We start from the raw sequence: 21,494 nt of genomic DNA, 5'->3' as shown, positions 1-21,494 counted from the left end.
TGGGGCTGAGCATCTTGCAGGATGTTCCTGTTGGGGTCTTTATGGTTTATACCATCTTATCTACCTATCTTCCAATAAACCATCTATCTACATCTATTGTCTGAGGACTTGATTACTACAATATTTTACCTCCTTCGCACACTGTTCCCATACTTTCACAGTTTTGTTGGTGGCTCCGCATTGCGCTTTGTGCCGCGCAAAAGTTTCTCTGAAGAAAACTGACTTCAGCTTGCCGGGAGGGACTTATATGACCTAGCTGACGTCACATCTGTTGACGACATCAGGGCGGGGTCGTGGGGCGCCGTACCCCGATTGCTGCTGAAAAAACTTTCTGGATCCAGTCTGACGCATGGGGATAATTTTAAGTTAAGGAATCCGCGGCTAGACAACGTCTCTAACAGATACATTGTTACCGAAGGTAAGTAACTTGTACTCGAATATACGGTCATGCCATTCGGCCTCTGCAACGCACCAGCAGTGTTTCAATATTTTATAAACGAAGTCCTTCATGATTTGCTAGATGTCATCATTACATCGATGACATACTTATCTTTTCAAAAACTGCGGAAATACATACACAGCATGTTTGCTCTGTTTTACAAAGATTGAGAGAAAATTCCTTGTATGCTAAACTTGACACATGTGTTTTCAACACAAACAGAGTAGCATTTCTTAGGTTTTTGGCTCTCCCCTGAGGGAATTACTATGGATCTAAAGAAAGTTGAGCCTATTCTGAATTGGCCTGCACCCGCATCTGTAAAAGAGAGGCAACAGTTTATTGGATTTGAAAATTATTCCAGGCCATTCATTGCGAAGTTCTCCGAAATTATGAGCCCCATTACACAACTTCCACGAAAAGGTCAGAACTTTCAGAGCAATCTTGATACTGAAAATGCATTTCAAACATAAAAAAAGCTTTCACTACTGCACCTATTCTAGTGCATCCTGATCCAGACAAACCATTTTTTGTAGAGGCGGATGACTCAAAATGCGATGCATTGGGAGGAGTTTTAATGCAGAAAGATCCTTACACAGGTCATTGACATCCGATTGCATTTTATTCACAATGGTTACTATCAGCTGAGCAAAATTATACATTGGCTGAATGTGAACTATTGGCAATTAAAGCAGTATTCTTGGAAACATGTTTTTTTCAAGAACACTTTTTAATTGCTTACAAAATGACTCATTTATATTTGCAGCTCTTGGCCCCATGATGTTAACTAATTTCTAAACCAATGGAGTCTTTCTCTGCGTGCTTTTTATCCCTTTGTATTTTTCTTTTCATTTTACAACATAGCTGCCATTTTAGAGTTCTCCACAGCGCGAGTGACTGTGTCGCATTTATGAAGGAACCTGCGCATTGACTGTTTCTGAGGGCTAGCGCACATATGGAATCAATACAGGATTGATGTGGAATTCTGTGCTCTTCTGTTTTCAAGCGTGTCCTGAGCTGAATGAAAGCTCCCTTTGTGCTTCAGGCAACCCTGTCAAGAATAACATTGGTTGTATTTCATGGAGTTTGGTGCACCTCAGTGATGCGTGGTCATTTTACACAGCTCTCCTGGGAATTATTTTCTCTGCCTTATGCATGTGACCTACTCACCTAATACGTACCAGAGTTGGGAGTCATTTCAGTGCATTTTAAATTGGCCACATACAGGAATAGCTTATTTGCACCAACCTTTCTTCTGCAGTTTTATCCCTGTTGTTGTAGTGACTGTGGGTCCCTGTTGGCAACGCTTCACATCGACATACCTGGTCCACAGGATGGGATTGTTTTTTTGTGCCTCCAGTGCGTTGCACTTAATTTTATCACATGAATTTTTCCTTGAACGTCATTATCTGCCATCTTGAATTCTCTACATTATATGTGAATTTGTTGATCTATGATGGAATTAGCGTGTTTTGGAACAAGTTCAGTATGTTCTCACCCCTCTGCCTATGCTGCCTTTCAACCTCCTTAACATTGGCGGTATATTCCTTAATACTATACAGAATGCTTCGCATATTTTTTGCTCATGGCGTTAAGTTATCCTCAACATTGATCCCATTGTAATTCCTGTGCACTTGCTATCTTTCAGCCATCAATTTTGGAACTTCAAGTTCATTTTCCTGACATACCTCTCTGGATTGACATTGAACTTTACAACTATATCTTCTCAGTGGACTCCTTCCTTCCATCCACTGCACTACGGATAATTGATTTACCTGTGTAATTTTGAGTTTGCTGCATTATTCAATTTATCTCTGCAAACAGGCTGCACTTAATTCTTTATTTCTGTCCTATACTCAATACTCTGACTATCTACCTACAATTGCTATACTTCATGTCTATGGGAAAACTGCGCAAACCCAAATTTGTTTTTGTGCCTTCCAACTCTGCTCGAGCCTCACACTCCTCAATCCCAAGTTCTCCGGTTACAGAAATACAAATGGCTGGCGTAACAACTAATTGCTCTTCTTCTTCTCAGTCTAAGTCTACTAAAGCTTCTCCTCCTAATACGACGACCAAGCGCTTGAAACACGATCCTCCGTCTCCTGATAAATCCTCCTCTACTATCTCTATGGAGTTAATTTTGGAGGAAATTCGTGCTTTACGTCCATTTGTAGAGGAGACTAGTAGTGGCATGCAACTCTTGAAGGACAAATGGTCTTCTATGGGTAGCAGGCTTACCTCTGTGGAACAACAAGTTACGGAAATTCAAATCAACTCTCAAAGTATCTCTACTTTGGAAAAGTCTGTCCAAGCTCTTCAACAGCATACAGAGGATTTAGAAAATAGGAACAGGAGAAATAACCTTCGTATTTACGGATTACCTGAATCCCTGGAGAGTGATGATCCCGTATCTTTCTTCGCTCCTTTTCTTCCGAAATTGCTGGACATGCCTCCTACGACTTCTCTTAGTATTCAGAGAGCTCACAGACTTGGTCCTCGTTCATCTACTTCATCAAAACCACGTGGAGTCATTATTCTTTTATTGAAATGTATTGACTTACTTTCTGTCCTTTCTGCAGCAAGGGCCAAATGTTACATTTCTTGGCTTGGTCAGAGTATTTATTTCTCAGGATGTCTCCAATGTTACTGCAAATCGACGAAAATAATTCCTGAATCTTTGCGCTCCTCTGAGATCTCTTGGCGCAAGATACGGCTTATTCCATCCATGCACCTTTAAGGTTACTTACAAGAATCGTACTTGGACCTTCTTGGATCCTAATGAACTTCAGAACTTCATTCATATCCAGTCTAACAGCGGCATGGATACTTCTATTCCTCCTACTGGCTGAATTGTATGGGCATTTGCATTTGTTTTGTTTTTCCTGTATCTGCTCACAGTTATCCTGTTGATGTTTTCTTTTCAGCTTTAATATGAGAATTTTTTTGGAATACTCCATTATATGTTTACTTGTTGTTTCCATTGTATTGCTCTTTGCAAATGTGGTTTTTCGTCTTCTTATTTATCTTCAGATTCCTCATCGCAAGTTCGTGTCCCTTGTCTCTTCTCTTTCTTCATCTTTTATCTTTTTCTTCCTTTCTCTTTTCCTTTCCCTTGCTCTCCTTCACCCTTCCTCTTCTTCTGATATTGCCTATATTTTTCCTTTCGGCTTTATGTTGTTTATATACCTTTTTGCAAATTTTGATCTTATCATTTTTATCCTGTTTGCAAATTTAGAGTTATTTCATGGAATGTAAAAGGTTTTATTAACCCCATTAAGCGGCAGAGAGTACTTTCTCACTTATCCTCCTATACCCCTGATATTGTTCTTTTACAGGAGACTCACCTTAATGACCTTGAATCCCTTAAGTTAAAAATAAATTGGGTGGGTACAGTTTTATTTTCGCCCTCTTCCAATAAAAAAAATAGAGTTGCTATTTTAATTCATAAAAAGTTAAAATGTAAAGTATTATTAGAGGAAAAGGATTCGGAAAGGAGATGGATTTTGGTTAGGTTACTGATTAACTCTATTTCCCTAACTGTTTTTAATATTTATGGTCCTACTCAACCTGATTGTTTGTTTTGGCCTTTAATCACAAACAAATGCATACAACACAAATATGACTTTTTTCTTTTAGGAGGAGATTGTAATCAAATTATTGATCCATTTCTTGATCGCAAATTCACTGTTCGCTTCATTCCCCACAAACCTCATAAGCAGTTCTTGAACACTATACTTCAAACAAATCTTTCAAATTCTTGGAGACTCACGCATCCAGACACTCTAGATTACTCTTTTTTCTCTCACCCTCATGCTTCTTCTTCCAGGTTAGCCTATATTTCTCTCTCTCAATCTCTCACTCAGAATCTCTTATCTTCCTCTATTGAACCTATTGTTATTTCAGATCATGCTCCCATTATAACGGATATTGATCTACTTCCTCCTCATCCCAAACCCTAATTTCTCTTCTTCATTGCAAACTTTTACTAATGATTTCTTTCAAACTAACTCTACTCCTGACATTCCTCCTCATACTTTCTGGGACTCGTTTAAAGCTACTGCAAGGGGATTTATTATTGATTTTTATTCTAGGAAAGAGAAACAATTTCTCCAAAAACGTGTCATCTCTCGCATATATTAAACAATTAGAAATCCATTCTATACCTCCTCAGATAAATGTATGTCCCCAGAACATTTGCGTGCAAAGTTTTCCTTCAATAAATTTACCACGGATAATGCCTCCTCAATTCTTCTTCGTAGTAGTGCGCGTTATTACGGAGGTCGTAACAAATCTGGAAAGCTTTTACCTAACTATCTCAAATCTCGTACTTCCATCGAATCTATTTTTTCCTCTGACAATATTCTTCTCCATACAGATGAACAGATTCTTGAACAATTCCAACTTTTCTATCAACAGCTTTACACTCCAGAATCCCCTCCTACCTCTGCTATGCTCCACTCTTACTTTGATCTTTCCCTTCATGAACTTTATACGGCTCTGTCTTCTCTCACTAAGGGTAAAATTCCTGGTCCCGATGGCTTTCCGGTGGAGTTTTATTTAAATTTTTCTGACCTTTTATTACCCAAACTTGTATTGCTTTTTCAATCCTTTTCTTCCTCTGGTACAGCTGCAGGTACTTTTCAAGATGCCACCATATGTCTCATTCCGAAAGAAGGTCGTAACAATAAACTTTGTAAAAATTATTGTCCCATTTCGTTAGTCAATGTTATTTTATCCACTTTTCGCCAAATTACGTTTGGATTCCTTCATGCCCCATCTTATTGGTAAAGAACAATGCGGTTTTATTAAAGGGAGGCTTACTTCTGATAATTCTCGTCTTTTTCTGAATGTTTTAAATAAAGCCCCCTCTTTCTCAATGCCTTTAGCTGCTATTTCTGTCGATGCTGAAAAAGTTTTGACAGAGTAGATTGGTCTGGCTTTGGCTCCAAATTTATTTCTCTCATTTCTTTAATTTACTCTTCACCCAAGGCTTCTGTTCTTGTGACTGGCCAACTCGTCACGGTTGCCCTCTCTCTCCACTTCTTTTTGTTTTGGCCCTTGAACCTTTTTTGTCCTCCATTCGCCAGAATGCTTCCATTTCTGGTTTTCCCTATGGTGACCATCAATTAAAACTTTCTACATATGCTGATGACATCCTTTTGTTTATTTCACACCCGGAATCGTCTATCTCTCCTTTATTGTCTGAATTCGAAGCGTTTTCTCTTGTATCTGGTTATAAGAGCAATTCCGATAAAACAGAAATACTCCCTTTGACTAAGTTTTGTCTCCCTCATTTCTTTTCCTCCACTGGTTTTGCCTGGAATAGCACTAAGATTAACTATATTGGGACCTGGTTCTCTAATTCTATTTCTTCCTTTGTTAAATTAAATATGTCTGCTGTCCTCTCTCGAATTGATCAATTATTTTCTTCTTGGAATCTTCTTTTTCTTTCTTGGTGGGGTCGACTAGATTCCATTAAGTTGATGGTTGCTCCTATTCTTATTTATTCTTTTTGCAATGTGACATGGGAGATGAATTACATCACTGTTTGCCACAAACAATCATGCATTTGTTCATTACACCTTGATACAGCATGACATTGTCTGATCATACTTGTTTAGAGGAAAGGACCTCTGTTTGACAAATGGCGAATGATCTGAGGAGATTTCACATGAGAAGTAGTAGTGGTACATGGTCGTCTCACAGTGCCTATTTTCTATGGGACATACCAAAATGGCTCTGCCTTAGCACTAGGAAAAAGCCTAATGAGTGTGGAGTGTATCTTAACACAATGCTTGATTATTTGGACTGTGATGCATATTTACACTGGCTATCTGGCAGCCCTTGAGGGACTTCATCTCATATGCTCATCATTCCACACAATACTGTGACTGACATCACCTCCCCCTTAGTGTGTGGCTCATCTCAGTCCTGCTTTAGGTTCTTGCTGTTTGGCATTTGGATGAAAGATACCTATCTGGACGCACCAGCCACATCCTTAGTGTGGACTGAGTAATGGAAGGCTGATACATGTCCTGGTGTAATAATGACTTACTGCAAAACTACCACCCATTCTAAAATCAGTATTCCAATAGGGGAGTAGCTAGGTGTCCAGCTAGCCACAATGGCCATGCCATGGTTGCCGGCATTACGTTATGGCGTACTACATGTCTCCTATGGCCCAGTGTCCGACAATAAGGTGCAGAATTCCAATACCTGTTGGCTCCCTGCATGTCTGCAGGGATGCCACAGTAATTGTGCAGAACGCCACAGCCAGCATGGATGTGATGCGTATTAAGTGTTAGGATAAGGCAATGGATCCGGGCACTGAGCATAGGGGACCACTCTACGTATCGAGTAGCGTAGAGATTTGCATTGTGTCCCCGATTTTCGAAGGAATACGTCCGTGTTAATCTGGATTCGTATCCGGTCGGAAAAAGATTCAGCGTCTCTCTGCGGCAATCTTTTTCCGACCGGATACAGCAGCCACACAAAATGTAAAGCTGATGCTGACTTTCAGGGGTGCAAGAAACTTGTAAATCTGCACCATGATGTATGGTTTGTGGTGTTCTGATCTCCTATTGTGTGTTGCCTTTCTACATCTGCATGATGGTATGTCATCATTTTACGCAATGCATGACATGTAGAGGCAAAACAAAGAATTTGACCAGTAACGTCTATTTAAATGCATTTGGAAGTGAATCATTGAACGTCCTGCCATACTTTTCAACAGAACCATGATGAAACAGCATTGTAGCATTAATTGTTAATATTTTTCCTGTAGGAAATCTGTGCATGATCACGTTCCCTGACCCCTATCTCTTGTGTAGATTTTATTTTCTATTAAAATTAATTTGTGGTTACACCTATTAATCATTAAAAAAAAAAGTTGGTGGGATTACAAATATAGTCAAAATTTTTCCTATGTTTTCTGGTATTTATTTATATTTTTACCTGGAAATCCATGATTTTATTCATTTAGGAATCAGATACAATTATTTTTTCGCTTAGCGACATTTAGCGAATATATTTTCATCGCAAATACAAAAAACGGGTCGCATTTCGATCGATTTTGTATATAACTACCATAGCGACGTTTAATGGCACGATTTTCGTCGCTAACGCCAATAATTTTGTCGCTATGTGGGAATTTTTTGCAGTAAACACAGGAAGTGGTGTATTACTGCTTCCTGTCACATGGGTGTGGTTTTTACTTTCACTTTCTCTTTTCTACACTTGCTGGTGCATGGGCTGAGTGGAGGAGGTGTATGGTGGTTGCTGTGTTGGAAGTTGGTTTTGGAGAGTGGTGCTGCGTGCTCTGTCCTGTCTGAAGTGTCTGTTTGTACTTTTTGTTGTATTTGATACAGTTTGTGTGTCTACTGTCCTCTGATTTGTCTGCAGTGTCTGTTAGTTGTATTTGTTGTATTGTACACAGTTTGTGTGTCTAGTGTCCTCTGTTTAGTAGAGTTTATTTAGGGGTTAGTTTGTATTTTTGTAGAGGGAGTTCGTTAAGTGGGTTATTATTTATTAGTTTAAAGTGGGTTACGGGGGTCAGGGAGATGCCTGCTGTTGGGAGCTTGGGGAGGATGAGTGAGGAGGCATTGGGGGGGTTTTTATGGCTGATTAAATTTTATCTGCCAAATATGTTGGAGGCGGGGGGGCGCATCCTGCAGGGGTATGCTGTGGGGGCGCGTAATGTGCGCTGGGAGCGTGTGAGGCTCCAAATGGAGCACTACTTTAAGATTGCACGCTCTGTGCACCAGTGGAAGCACCGCTGGCAGGACATGACTGCGCGGGAGGCCTACCTCCTGGATTACACCGGAGTGATGCCAGGCATACAGGGTGGTAAGTCCAAAAGCCATTATTTCACTTTAATGTTCAAATGTAATGTACGTGAGTTACGTGTGTGACATGTGTGTATGGCATGTACATGCTGACTCGTTACTGTGATACTGTGACAAAGTGTTGATGACAATGTCATTTCCCTATGGGCCATATGTATCAAGGCAAAAATAGTTTGCTAACGCAGACATTCGCTGATTTGTGGCGTCAGTGAACCCTTTTTCGCTAAATGGTATTTATGTGACATTTTCTGTGCAAAGTAAGGAATCGTTAAATTTTCCTTTCCTTATTTAGCGAGTGCATTTGAGGAATAGCTACTTTAGCAATTCCTTACATGCAATGTATAAAGGCAAATAACATTCCAAATTGCCATTTAGGATTCACAAATTACCACCTACTTCTAGTTGGTGGTAAGTAGCGCTATTTTTGAAATTTGCTTTTTTTTAAACATCAAAAGGTGCCATGTGACACTCATACATGCCCTTAGGGCATGTATGTGCGCCATATGCGCACACATGTCATTTTCACGGGTGCTGCAGGGTGTTCTTGTGACACCCCTGCACCCTAGGAAAAATTCTCAATTTGCAATTAGCAAATTGCTAATTGCAAATTTCCAGTTATTTCCTATGGGCCTCCTGGCACATAGAAATAATTGGGAAGTTTGAGATTAGCAATTTGCTAATCGCAATTTAGGAATGTTAATGTATCGCTAACAATAAGCGATTTCCTACATACTTACCATTTTGCAATTTCAAATTAGCGAATCCTTCAAAATCGCTATTTAGTAATCGCAAAAGGGAATGTTGATACATATGTCCCTATGTGATTTGCACATGATTCGCTTTAGTTAAGATTAATTTGGACTCCCACTTCCAGGCACATTTTAGCAGGTTTACAAGCCACTTAGGTTTCTTTGGCGGTGCAGTTGCATTACTTATGTGACAAAGCGGCAGCGCGAAAGTAGCGCCATGGTGCAGGGTATGTACAATATCACAACTCTGGGAGAATCGTCACATTCTAAAGTTATGCACCTTTAGGGTGCGTTCTGGCGCAGGGGAGGGCATTCATACACAGGAACACCTCTGTAAAGTGACAGAGTGAAATATATCAGGTTTCAGTCATTCACTTTCATAGCAATGCTGCGTCTTATCTCTGGGCCTGCCTGAAGTAGGCATGAGGATTGACGCAGCATTGACAAGATTGGGCCAACAAGAGCATTGCAGGAGCTGCGCCCCACATGCTTCACAACTCCTGCAATGCACTGCATTTACAGCACAGATGCCTGATGCATATGTGCCATTTTAGCAGCATGGTGCGCAGCATGGGACATGCAGTTCACCATGTGAGTTGGGCCATGGTGCACATTTACTCTTGCCTCCATGCTGATTTGGTGGGATGCACCATTACCTGTAATACTGTCCCTTGGTGTGCTACAGTAGAGTAGGTGTGTGAGTAGTCAATGCTAATGTCCCTATTTGTATAGCTCCATGATTTGACAGTTGGAGTGAGCAGTCACGTTCTCATTGAGGTGTGAACACATATTTGCAGTATGCAGACCAGATGTGGGACTGAGGTTTTCTGTGTGTCACTTGCAGTCACATTACTATGTGATGGTGAATGACCACATGCCAGTAAGGGTGCAAGGCACAGAGGATGTTAGCATTTATGAGCCCATCACGGCTGTAGTCAGTCAAAGAGATGTGAGCAGTGACTGTGCGCAGGATGATGTGTGTGTGTCCAGTATGTGTAACTGTACATATCTGAGCAGTGCCAGTGTGTGTGTGACCTATGTGCAGGACAGTAAACAGTGTGACAGATGCTCACATCCATGAGCAGCAGGACTGTATCTACACGGCCCCTGTACATGGGTCATGTGTAGATATATCCTTGCCAGGTGATCATGCAATGCGGGAGTTTGACATCTCCAGAGTGTTTTACATCCCAAAGGACTGTGTATCAGCCTCTTACTAAATGCATAGTTACCATCATACGCAGTACAGCGTACACATGAAGGCTGTGTGGACATGGTGCTTAGAAATGGCATAACCCAACTGTTATGTTCATGTATGACTGTGGTTATGTTATGTTTGGCCACCACTGCATTGGCAAGCCCTTGTGTGCATGCCAATCAAAGTGCACAGAGTCATTTGTACAATGTGTGAATCCCCTACAAAGTGATGTAGCATTTCCTGTGACTGAAAAGTTGTTCCTCGTGTTCATCATGTTTATGTAACATCTCTGGATGCCATGCAATGACACATATTTCATTTGGTTCACTCACAGATGGTCGGCGACCCATCACGCAGGGTGACGTGGATCGTTTCAAGGACCCAAAAGCCACTGGTGAGTAATTGTAATGTAAATTGCCATGTGTGATGTAATGGATGTCATTAAGTAATACACGGTAGTTTTGCAATGCTGGTGTGTTCCGCATGTCACTGGCACAAGGTGCTGAGTATTGTTATGTTATTATTCAGACAATATGTATAAGAGTGTGGTTAGACGCATATCTATCCAAGTTGTGACTTTTTCCATGAAGGGACAATGCAAGTGCTCTGATTACCTGTGCATGACATCCAGCACAGATTATAGATAAATAGCCAATGATCCAGGGATCATGCAGGCATTACGCTACAGGAGTTTCACACAGGGCTACATATTATCAAGACCAGCCAGAATAATGTATCCACGCTTCATCTGCAGTACACTGACACTGAGGCGGACATTGAGGTTTACTTATATGCCCTGGGACATAACCATATCATGCCCGGTTAAGGTCATGTCATGTGTAAGGTATGAATAGATCACATATCATCCACACAAGGTTTGAAGGTCCTTTTGTAGTGTAAATCAGATGAAACTGTGCCATAGAGGTTCAAGGCAATATTGCACCACATATTAGGAACTGGCAAGTTTACCAACTTTCACAGGAGAGTTTGTGTTGATAGATGGATAATGGGTGAGGGGGCAGTTCATTACACCGCCAAGGGGAAGAGATGTTACCTAGCGTAGCCATGTTGAGAGGGACTAACACAAGACTGGGTCATGAATGTTTTATACCAGGATCTAAGTGGTCTATTTTGCCCATCCCAGTTCTTCTCCTTTATGAGGTCTTTAGGTCCAGGGCTAGACAGGATGTCATGCGTGCAACTCTGATTGTTAAACTTCCTTTTCAGCCGCATGATTAGCCTGTGGTGTATTTTCTATGTAGGTGTTGAAGGGGTTATTGGTGACAGGGCGTGAGTCAGTATGGCTGCCAGATTCTGCAGGGTCTGCTGTTTGACACAAATTTTTAAATGTAGTAATTAAATCTGAGGATTGCTGTCATCGGTGTGGCTGATGGGCAGGCCCTGTAGCAAAGGGTTCCTTGCTTCAATAGGATGGCATTTGGAGTTTTCTATATTTTACACATGAACCCTTAGCAGGTGAAAATGACCTGGCTGACGAGCTTTGTCCAGGACAGAGAACGATTTACAAAAGGGGGTGGTGATGAACAGAGTGTCTGAATTGAGCAGACCACTCTTACCCAGTCCAAAGATCAGGGCTTGATCCATCACCGTTATTTATCTCACTGCCCCATCCCAGCTCAGAACCTGGCTATATGCAAATCAGTCTGTCCCTGGCCCAGTGCATCATGGGAACAGGGCAGACTAAACTACCAAGCCAATTCTTTACCAGAAAGGAGACAAGCTACCGGGGACCGGTTTCTGGCATTTCAGCCTCTTCGGCCCGGCTTGCTTGAATCCTGATGGAGCAGTGAGAAAGGGACTCATGTCTGAGTATACCCTGCCACACCTATAGTGGCCAAAATCGATTTACAAAAGGGGGTGGTGATGAACAGAGTGTCTGAATTGAGCAGACCACTCTTACCCAGTCCAAAGATCAGGGCTTGATCCATCACCGTTATTTATCTCACTGCCCCATCCCAGCTCAGAACCTGGCTATATGCAAATCAGTCTGTCCCTGGCCCAGTGCATCATGGGAACAGGGCAGACTAAACTACCAAGCCAATTCTTTACCAGAAAGGAGACAAGCTACCGGGGACCGGTTTCTGGCATTTCAGCCTCTTCGGCCCGGCTTGCTTGAATCCTGATGGAGCAGTGAGAAAGGGACTCATGTCTGAGTATACCCTGCCACACCTATAGTGGCCAAAATCGATTTACAAAAGGGGGTGGTGATGAACAGAGTGTCTGAATTGAGCAGACCACTCTTACCCAGTCCAAAGATCAGGGCTTGATCCATCACCGTTATTTATCTCACTGCCCCATCCCAGCTCAGAACCTGGCTATATGCAAATCAGTCTGTCCCTGGCCCAGTGCATCATGGGAACAGGGCAGACTAAACTACCAAGCCAATTCTTTACCAGAAAGGAGACAAGCTACCGGGGACCGGTTTCTGGCATTTCAGCCTCTTCGGCCCGGCTTGCTTGAATCCTGATGGAGCAGTGAGAAAGGGACTCATGTCTGAGTATACCCTGCCACACCTATAGTGGCCAAAATCGATTTACAAAAGGGGGTGGTGATGAACAGAGTGTCTGAATTGAGCAGACCACTCTTACCCAGTCCAAAGATCAGGGCTTGATCCATCACCGTTATTTATCTCACTGCCCCATCCCAGCTCAGAACCTGGCTATATGCAAATCAGTCTGTCCCTGGCCCAGTGCATCATGGGAACAGGGCAGACTAAACTACCAAGCCAATTCTTTACCAGAAAGGAGACAAGCTACCGGGGACCGGTTTCTGGCATTTCAGCCTCTTCGGCCCGGCTTGCTTGAATCCTGATGGAGCAGTGAGAAAGGGACTCATGTCTGAGTATACCCTGCCACACCTATAGTGGCCAAAATCGATTTACAAAAGGGGGTGGTGATGAACAGAGTGTCTGAATTGAGCAGACCACTCTTACCCAGTCCAAAGATCAGGGCTTGATCCATCACCGTTATTTATCTCACTGCCCCATCCCAGCTCAGAACCTGGCTATATGCAAATCAGTCTGTCCCTGGCCCAGTGCATCATGGGAACAGGGCAGACTAAACTACCAAGCCAATTCTTTACCAGAAAGGAGACAAGCTACCGGGGACCGGTTTCTGGCATTTCAGCCTCTTCGGCCCGGCTTGCTTGAATCCTGATGGAGCAGTGAGAAAGGGACTCATGTCTGAGTATACCCTGCCACACCTATAGTGGCCAAAATCGATTTACAAAAGGGGGTGGTGATGAACAGAGTGTCTGAATTGAGCAGACCACTCTTACCCAGTCCAAAGATCAGGGCTTGATCCATCACCGTTATTTATCTCACTGCCCCATCCCAGCTCAGAACCTGGCTATATGCAAATCAGTCTGTCCCTGGCCCAGTGCATCATGGGAACAGGGCAGACTAAACTACCAAGCCAATTCTTTACCAGAAAGGAGACAAGCTACCGGGGACCGGTTTCTGGCATTTCAGCCTCTTCGGCCCGGCTTGCTTGAATCCTGATGGAGCAGTGAGAAAGGGACTCATGTCTGAGTATACCCTGCCACACCTATAGTGGCCAAAATCGATTTACAAAAGGGGGTGGTGATGAACAGAGTGTCTGAATTGAGCAGACCACTCTTACCCAGTCCAAAGATCAGGGCTTGATCCATCACCGTTATTTATCTCACTGCCCCATCCCAGCTCAGAACCTGGCTATATGCAAATCAGTCTGTCCCTGGCCCAGTGCATCATGGGAACAGGGCAGACTAAACTACCAAGCCAATTCTTTACCAGAAAGGAGACAAGCTACCGGGGACCGGTTTCTGGCATTTCAGCCTCTTCGGCCCGGCTTGCTTGAATCCTGATGGAGCAGTGAGAAAGGGACTCATGTCTGAGTATACCCTGCCACACCTATAGTGGCCAAAATCGATTTACAAAAGGGGGTGGTGATGAACAGAGTGTCTGAATTGAGCAGACCACTCTTACCCAGTCCAAAGATCAGGGCTTGATCCATCACCGTTATTTATCTCACTGCCCCATCCCAGCTCAGAACCTGGCTATATGCAAATCAGTCTGTCCCTGGCCCAGTGCATCATGGGAACAGGGCAGACTAAACTACCAAGCCAATTCTTTACCAGAAAGGAGACAAGCTACCGGGGACCGGTTTCTGGCATTTCAGCCTCTTCGGCCCGGCTTGCTTGAATCCTGATGGAGCAGTGAGAAAGGGACTCATGTCTGAGTATACCCTGCCACACCTATAGTGGCCAAAATCGATTTACAAAAGGGGGTGGTGATGAACAGAGTGTCTGAATTGAGCAGACCACTCTTACCCAGTCCAAAGATCAGGGCTTGATCCATCACCGTTATTTATCTCACTGCCCCATCCCAGCTCAGAACCTGGCTATATGCAAATCAGTCTGTCCCTGGCCCAGTGCATCATGGGAACAGGGCAGACTAAACTACCAAGCCAATTCTTTACCAGAAAGGAGACAAGCTACCGGGGACCGGTTTCTGGCATTTCAGCCTCTTCGGCCCGGCTTGCTTGAATCCTGATGGAGCAGTGAGAAAGGGACTCATGTCTGAGTATACCCTGCCACACCTATAGTGGCCAAAATCGATTTACAAAAGGGGGTGGTGATGAACAGAGTGTCTGAATTGAGCAGACCACTCTTACCCAGTCCAAAGATCAGGGCTTGATCCATCACCGTTATTTATCTCACTGCCCCATCCCAGCTCAGAACCTGGCTATATGCAAATCAGTCTGTCCCTGGCCCAGTGCATCATGGGAACAGGGCAGACTAAACTACCAAGCCAATTCTTTACCAGAAAGGAGACAAGCTACCGGGGACCGGTTTCTGGCATTTCAGCCTCTTCGGCCCGGCTTGCTTGAATCCTGATGGAGCAGTGAGAAAGGGACTCATGTCTGAGTATACCCTGCCACACCTATAGTGGCCAAAATCGATTTACAAAAGGGGGTGGTGATGAACAGAGTGTCTGAATTGAGCAGACCACTCTTACCCAGTCCAAAGATCAGGGCTTGATCCATCACCGTTATTTATCTCACTGCCCCATCCCAGCTCAGAACCTGGCTATATGCAAATCAGTCTGTCCCTGGCCCAGTGCATCATGGGAACAGGGCAGACTAAACTACCAAGCCAATTCTTTACCAGAAAGGAGACAAGCTACCGGGGACCGGTTTCTGGCATTTCAGCCTCTTCGGCCCGGCTTGCTTGAATCCTGATGGAGCAGTGAGAAAGGGACTCATGTCTGAGTATACCCTGCCACACCTATAGTGGCCAAAATCGATTTACAAAAGGATTCAAGCAAACCGGGCCGAAGACGGCTGTAATGCCAGAAACCGGTCCCCGGGAGCTTGTTTCCTTCCCAGTGTAAGAATTGGCTTATGTAGTTTAGTTTGCCCTGTTCCCATCATGCACAGGGACAGGAACAGACTAATTTGCATACAGCCAGGTTCTGAAACTGGGATGGTGCAGTGAGCTAAAAAACGGTGTTGGATCTAGCCCTGATCTCTTGACTGGGTGAGAGCTTTCTGTTTAATTCAGAGACTCTGTCCCTCACCACCCCTTGTTGTAAATATTTTTGTCCACCCTAAGCGTGGAAGGGTATTCTCAGATGTGAGACCCTTGCTCATTGCACCATCAGGATTCAAGCAAACCGGGCCGAAGACGGCTGTAATGCCAGAAACCGGTCCCCGGGAGCTTGTTTCCTTCCCAGTGTAAGAATTGGCTTATGTAGTTTAGTTTGCCCTGTTCCCATCATGCACAGGGACAGGAACAGACTAATTTGCATACAGCCAGGTTCTGAAACTGGGATGGTGCAGTGAGCTAAAAAACGGTGTTGGATCTAGCCCTGATCTCTTGACTGGGTGAAAGCTTTCTGTTTAATTCAGAGACTCTGTCCCTCACCACCCCTTGTTGTAAATATTTTTGTCCACCCTAAGCGTGGAAGGGTATTCTCAGATGTGAGACCCTTGCTCATTGCACCATCAGGATTCAAGCAAACCGGGCCGAAGACGGCTGTAATGCCAGAAACCGGTCCCCGGGAGCTTGTTTCCTTCCCAGTGTAAGAATTGGCTTATGTAGTTTAGTTTGCCCTGCTCCCATCATGCACAGGGACAGGAACAGACTAATTTGCATACAGCCAGGTTCTGAAACTGGGATGGTGCAGTGAGCTAAAAAACGGTGTTGGATCTAGCCCTGATCTCTTGACTGGGTGAGAGCTTTCTGTTTAATTCAGAGACTCTGTCCCTCACCACCCCTTGTTGTAAATATTTTTGTCCACCCTAAGCGTGGAAGGGTATTCTCAGATGTGAGACCCTTGCTCATTGCACCATCAGGATTCAAGCAAACCGGGCCGAAGACGGCTGTAATGCCAGAAACCGGTCCCCGGGAGCTTGTTTCCTTCCCAGTGTAAGAATTGGCTTATGTAGTTTAGTTTGCCCTGTTCCCATCATGCACAGGGACAGGAACAGACTAATTTGCATACAGCCAGGTTCTGAAACTGGGATGGTGCAGTGAGCTAAAAAACGGTGTTGGATCTAGCCCTGATCTCTTGACTGGGTGAGAGCTTTCTGTTTAATTCAGAGACTCTGTCCCTCACCACCCCTTGTTGTAAATATTTTTGTCCACCCTAAGCGTGGAAGGGTATTCTCAGATGTGAGACCCTTGCTCATTGCACCATCAGGATTCAAGCAAACCGGGCCGAAGACGGCTGTAATGCCAGAAACCGGTCCCCGGGAGCTTGTTTCCTTCCCAGTGTAAGAATTGGCTTATGTAGTTTAGTTTGCCCTGTTCCCATCATGCACAGGGACAGGAACAGACTAATTTGCATACAGCCAGGTTCTGAAACTGGGATGGTGCAGTGAGCTAAAAAACGGTGTTGGATCTAGCCCTGATCTCTTGACTGGGTGAGAGCTTTCTGTTTAATTCAGAGACTCTGTCCCTCACCACCCCTTGTTGTAAATATTTTTGTCCACCCTAAGCGTGGAAGGGTATTCTCAGATGTGAGACCCTTGCTCATTGCACCATCAGGATTCAAGCAAACCGGGCCGAAGACGGCTGTAATGCCAGAAACCGGTCCCCGGGAGCTTGTTTCCTTCCCAGTGTAAGAATTGTCTTATGTAGTTTAGTTTGCCCTGTCCCATCATGCACAGGGACAGGAACAGACTAATTTGCATACAGCCAGGTTCTGAAACTGGGATGGTGCAGTGAGCTAAAAAACGGTGTTGGATCTAGCCCTGATCTCTTGACTGGGTGAGAGCTTTCTGTTTAATTCAGAGACTCTGTCCCTCACCACCCCTTGTTGTAAATATTTTTGTCCACCCTAAGCGTGGAAGGGTATTCTCAGATGTGAGACCCTTGCTCATTGCACCATCAGGATTCAAGCAAACCGGGCCGAAGACGGCTGTAATGCCAGAAACCGGTCCCCGGGAGCTTGTTTCCTTCCCAGTGTAAGAATTGGCTTATGTAGTTTAGTTTGCCCTGTTCCCATCATGCACAGGGACAGGAACAGACTAATTTGCATACAGCCAGGTTCTGAAACTGGGATGGTGCAGTGAGCTAAAAAACGGTGTTGGATCTAGCCCTGATCTCTTGACTGGGTGAGAGCTTTCTGTTTAATTCAGAGACTCTGTCCCTCACCACCCCTTGTTGTAAATATTTTTGTCCACCCTAAGCGTGGAAGGGTATTCTCAGATGTGAGACCCTTGCTCATTGCACCATCAGGATTCAAGCAAACCGGGCCGAAGACGGCTGTAATGCCAGAAACCGGTCCCCGGGAGCTTGTTTCCTTCCCAGTGTAAGAATTGGCTTATGTAGTTTAGTTTGCCCTGTTCCCATCATGCACAGGGACAGGAACAGACTAATTTGCATACAGCCAGGTTCTGAAACTGGGATGGTGCAGTGAGCTAAAAAACGGTGTTGGATCTAGCCCTGATCTCTTGACTGGGTGAGAGCTTTCTGTTTAATTCAGAGACTCTGTCCCTCACCACCCCTTGTTGTAAATATTTTTGTCCACCCTAAGCGTGGAAGGGTATTCTCAGATGTGAGACCCTTGCTCATTGCACCATCAGGATTCAAGCAAACCGGGCCGAAGACGGCTGTGATGCCAGAAACCGGTCCCCGGGAGCTTGTTTCCTTCCCAGTGTAAGAATTGGCTTATGTAGTTTAGTTTGCCCTGTTCCCATCATGCACAGGGACAGGAACAGACTAATTTGCATACAGCCAGGTTCTGAAACTGGGATGGTGCAGTGAGCTAAAAAACGGTGTTGGATCTAGCCCTGATCTCTTGACTGGGTGAGAGCTTTCTGTTTAATTCAGAGACTCTGTCCCTCACCACCCCTTGTTGTAAATATTTTTGTCCACCCTAAGCGTGGAAGGGTATTCTCAGATGTGAGACCCTTGCTCATTGCACCATCAGGATTCAAGCAAACCGGGCCGAAGACGGCTGTAATGCCAGAAACCGGTCCCCGGGAGCTTGTTTCCTTCCCAGTGTAAGAATTGGCTTATGTAGTTTAGTTTGCCCTGTTCCCATCATGCACAGGGACAGGAACAGACTAATTTGCATACAGCCAGGTTCTGAAACTGGGATGGTGCAGTGAGCTAAAAAACGGTGTTGGATCTAGCCCTGATCTCTTGACTGGGTGAGAGCTTTCTGTTTAATTCAGAGACTCTGTCCCTCACCACCCCTTGTTGTAAATATTGTCCAGGACAGGGCATGTTGTTTTGTTAGTCGTAGGTCTAAGATCACATGTTTGCAAGGGGGACAGGAGCACAGTTCCAGCTGCCACCTTTCATGTGACCAAGATACCTCAGGGCTGCCAAACTGAATGAGGTCTGTTTTACTGCTGTTTAGTTTGAGTTTGTTGATGGTCTTCTAGTTACTCATGTAAAACATGCTGTTTGTACAACAGAGACGTGTGTCAGTGTAGTTTGTCCCACACGTACTCAGTTACTGGTTATTGTCAGCATACAATACGCTTAGATGAGCCGTACAATTTCCCGACGTTGCCCAGCAGACTCAAGTATAGATTGAACAGCATAGGACTTAGGATAGATCCTTAACCCCAGCACAGCTTTGTAATTTCTCAGGTGCATCACCTTTAAATCCTTATCTGGTTCCTGTCCTGTCTTTTTGAAATCTCTCATCAGGACTTATAGCCCCTCTCGGAACCTGAGATCCTCTCATCTGCACCTCTTACTCACTCCCCCTGTCAAACTCTGCAGATCTGGAGGCCGGAGATTTGCATTTCTGGCCCCCAAACTTTGGAATTCTTTCCCCATCTCTCTCAAAACCTCCAATTCCCTTACCCTCTTCCGTAAATCCCTAAAAACTTGGCTCTTCCCTCAATCTGGCTAATTCCTCCCAGTCCCCCCCCAGCAGTCTGCCAGCGCCAGGAAACCCATGGTGTCAGCGCGCTTTATAAATGTCCCTTACAATACAATACAATACAATACAATATTGTCAAGGCCTTTATGGCGTGTTTTGCAGCTGTTTCCTGCCGATGTACGCAGCAATAATGTGGAGAACTTCCTTGATATTCTTGACACCTGTTGTTGGTTGGGGTGTCCCGGTCTTCTTCCCATGCATGTAGGCTGAGCTTACATAGAGTTTCCATTGACATATTCATACAGCCACACTGGCAAACATGTAAAAGAGTGGCTGTCTTGTCAGTGACTACATGACCTGTACACATTTTCAGATAGCCACACATGTCTGCACATGTGCATCGTAGAGCAGTATCAGCAGTGTGTCACAGGGTCAGATGAGGGTGGGGCGGCCCATGGAGGGGTAGTGCCACACTACCACACATGTCTGCACATGTGCATCGTACAGCAGTAGCAGCAGTGTGTCACAGGGTCAGATGAGGGTGGGGCTGCCCATGGAGGGGTAGTGCCACACTACTAATGTTAATTGGACTACTTGCACACTCTCAGGATGCACGATGGTGACATGTTCTCATTTGGCATATGATTTGTCAGTACATCACACCTGCCATGTACTGTCATGTCACGTTCCAGGGCCTGTATAGTGGAAAGTAGGGCTTGTCAATTATGTGGTCAGGTCACTTTGAGACGTTACAGGATGTGACATGTGTGTTGCCTCCCATGTGGTATGTGATTTGTGCCAAATAATATGATGATAGGCAAATGAACCAGTGAATCCCATTTTTTTCAGACAACATGAATGCAGAGGAGACCCATGCATTCAATGTGGCTAAGGAACGGTGGCTTCACATCCGCAGGGTCAAGAAGGGGTTCAGGTCCATGGCACGGAGATGCGCTGCTGCTCGGCGGGATGGGACCTGGCATTCGATGCCAGAGGCCGTGGGACACATTGACTCATCTACCAAATCCAAGGCTGGTGGCAAGGCTGGCGGTGGAAAAAAATCTGACACAGTGGTCTCACCTGTTCCGGTACCAAGCACATCAGCCATTCCAGGTACCAGCAGCCAGGGGCCAACTCAAGCTGCACCCAGCCAGGGAGCTGGCCAGTACACACCAGGGCAGGATCCGGGGGCACCCACCACAACGCCGGCAAGGGCTGACAAGCAACCAGAAATTCTTACAGAGCTGGCCAGGAACAACAACTTGCTCCTGGATGTGCGCAATGAACTGGTAACGCTGAACCGGCGGGTGAATGACATTGCCGTAAAACTTGGGGTACCGTAGTCCTGGAATTCTTCTGGCCCACACCCCTCTTCTGCCTTCCTTCCTTGTTCTTAGTTTTGTGTTTGTATATAGTTGTATATTAGTATTTAGATGTAGAATAGTTTTAGATTAGGTATAGTTAGTTTAGTGTAGTGTGATATTGTTAGGTTAAGATAGTGTTGGGGATAAGTTTATTTTCTCTTTGGGTGGGGGTTTATGTCCTTTTGTAGTTAGTTAGTGTTACATGTGTAGTTTAGTTTATTATGTGTGTAGGGATTTTAGATATAGTGTTAGTTTTAGTGTTTAGTGTAGTTTTAGATAGGTTATATTTCATACAATAAATACTTTTGAATTTGTTACTACTTGCATTGGTGTCAGGTAGGTTGCAGAGTGTGGGTCTTCACACATTCTATGCTTTTCAGGTCATCACTTGTGTGATCCCTGTATGTGTGACTTTGGATGCAACCTGTTACTGGGATGCATGTATAGTGTTAAGTAAACCGTAGCTGTGGTATCTGTTGACATGCATGGTTGACAGATTACATTGGATTTATTGTGTATGGGCCAAATCTGGGGGCATTTTACCAAGGGCATCA

The 21,494-nt window shown here is 44.4% G+C and overlaps 1 protein-coding gene across 1 annotated transcript; it reads left to right on the top strand.

The window, feature by feature from the left end:
* The first annotated feature begins 2,330 nt into the window (after positions 1-2,330).
* On the top strand, positions 2,331-20,919 carry LOC147663533 (uncharacterized). Its single transcript, XM_086950382.1, has 3 exons — positions 2,331-2,846; positions 10,565-10,628; positions 20,426-20,919. Exons 1-3 carry the CDS (start codon positions 2,331-2,333, stop codon positions 20,917-20,919), a joined length of 1,074 nt encoding a protein of 357 aa, XP_086806508.1.
* Positions 20,920-21,494: the final 575 nt, after the last annotated feature.

Source organism: Lissotriton vulgaris, unplaced genomic scaffold (genome assembly GCF_964263255.1).
Source record: "Lissotriton vulgaris unplaced genomic scaffold, aLisVul1.2 SCAFFOLD_1204, whole genome shotgun sequence".
Lineage (NCBI taxonomy): Eukaryota > Metazoa > Chordata > Amphibia > Caudata > Salamandridae > Lissotriton > Lissotriton vulgaris.
The sequence above is the reverse complement of the archived record's forward strand: the minus strand, read 5'-3'. Positions and strand labels throughout refer to the sequence as shown.

What these genes read in the sequence shown, in the direction of transcription:
- LOC147663533 (XM_086950382.1), top strand. Translation starts at nt 2,331, where the DNA reads ATGTCTATGGGAAAACTGCGCAAACCCAAATTTGTTTTTGTGCCTTCC. An exon ending in CCCTGGAGAGTGATGATCCC is followed by an intron (nt 2,847 to 10,564) that starts GTATCTTTCTTC and finishes GTTCACTCACAG; the next exon opens with ATGGTCGGCGACCCATCACG. An exon ending in GACCCAAAAGCCACTGGTGA is followed by an intron (nt 10,629 to 20,425) that starts GTAATTGTAATG and finishes CATTTTTTTCAG; the next exon opens with ACAACATGAATGCAGAGGAG.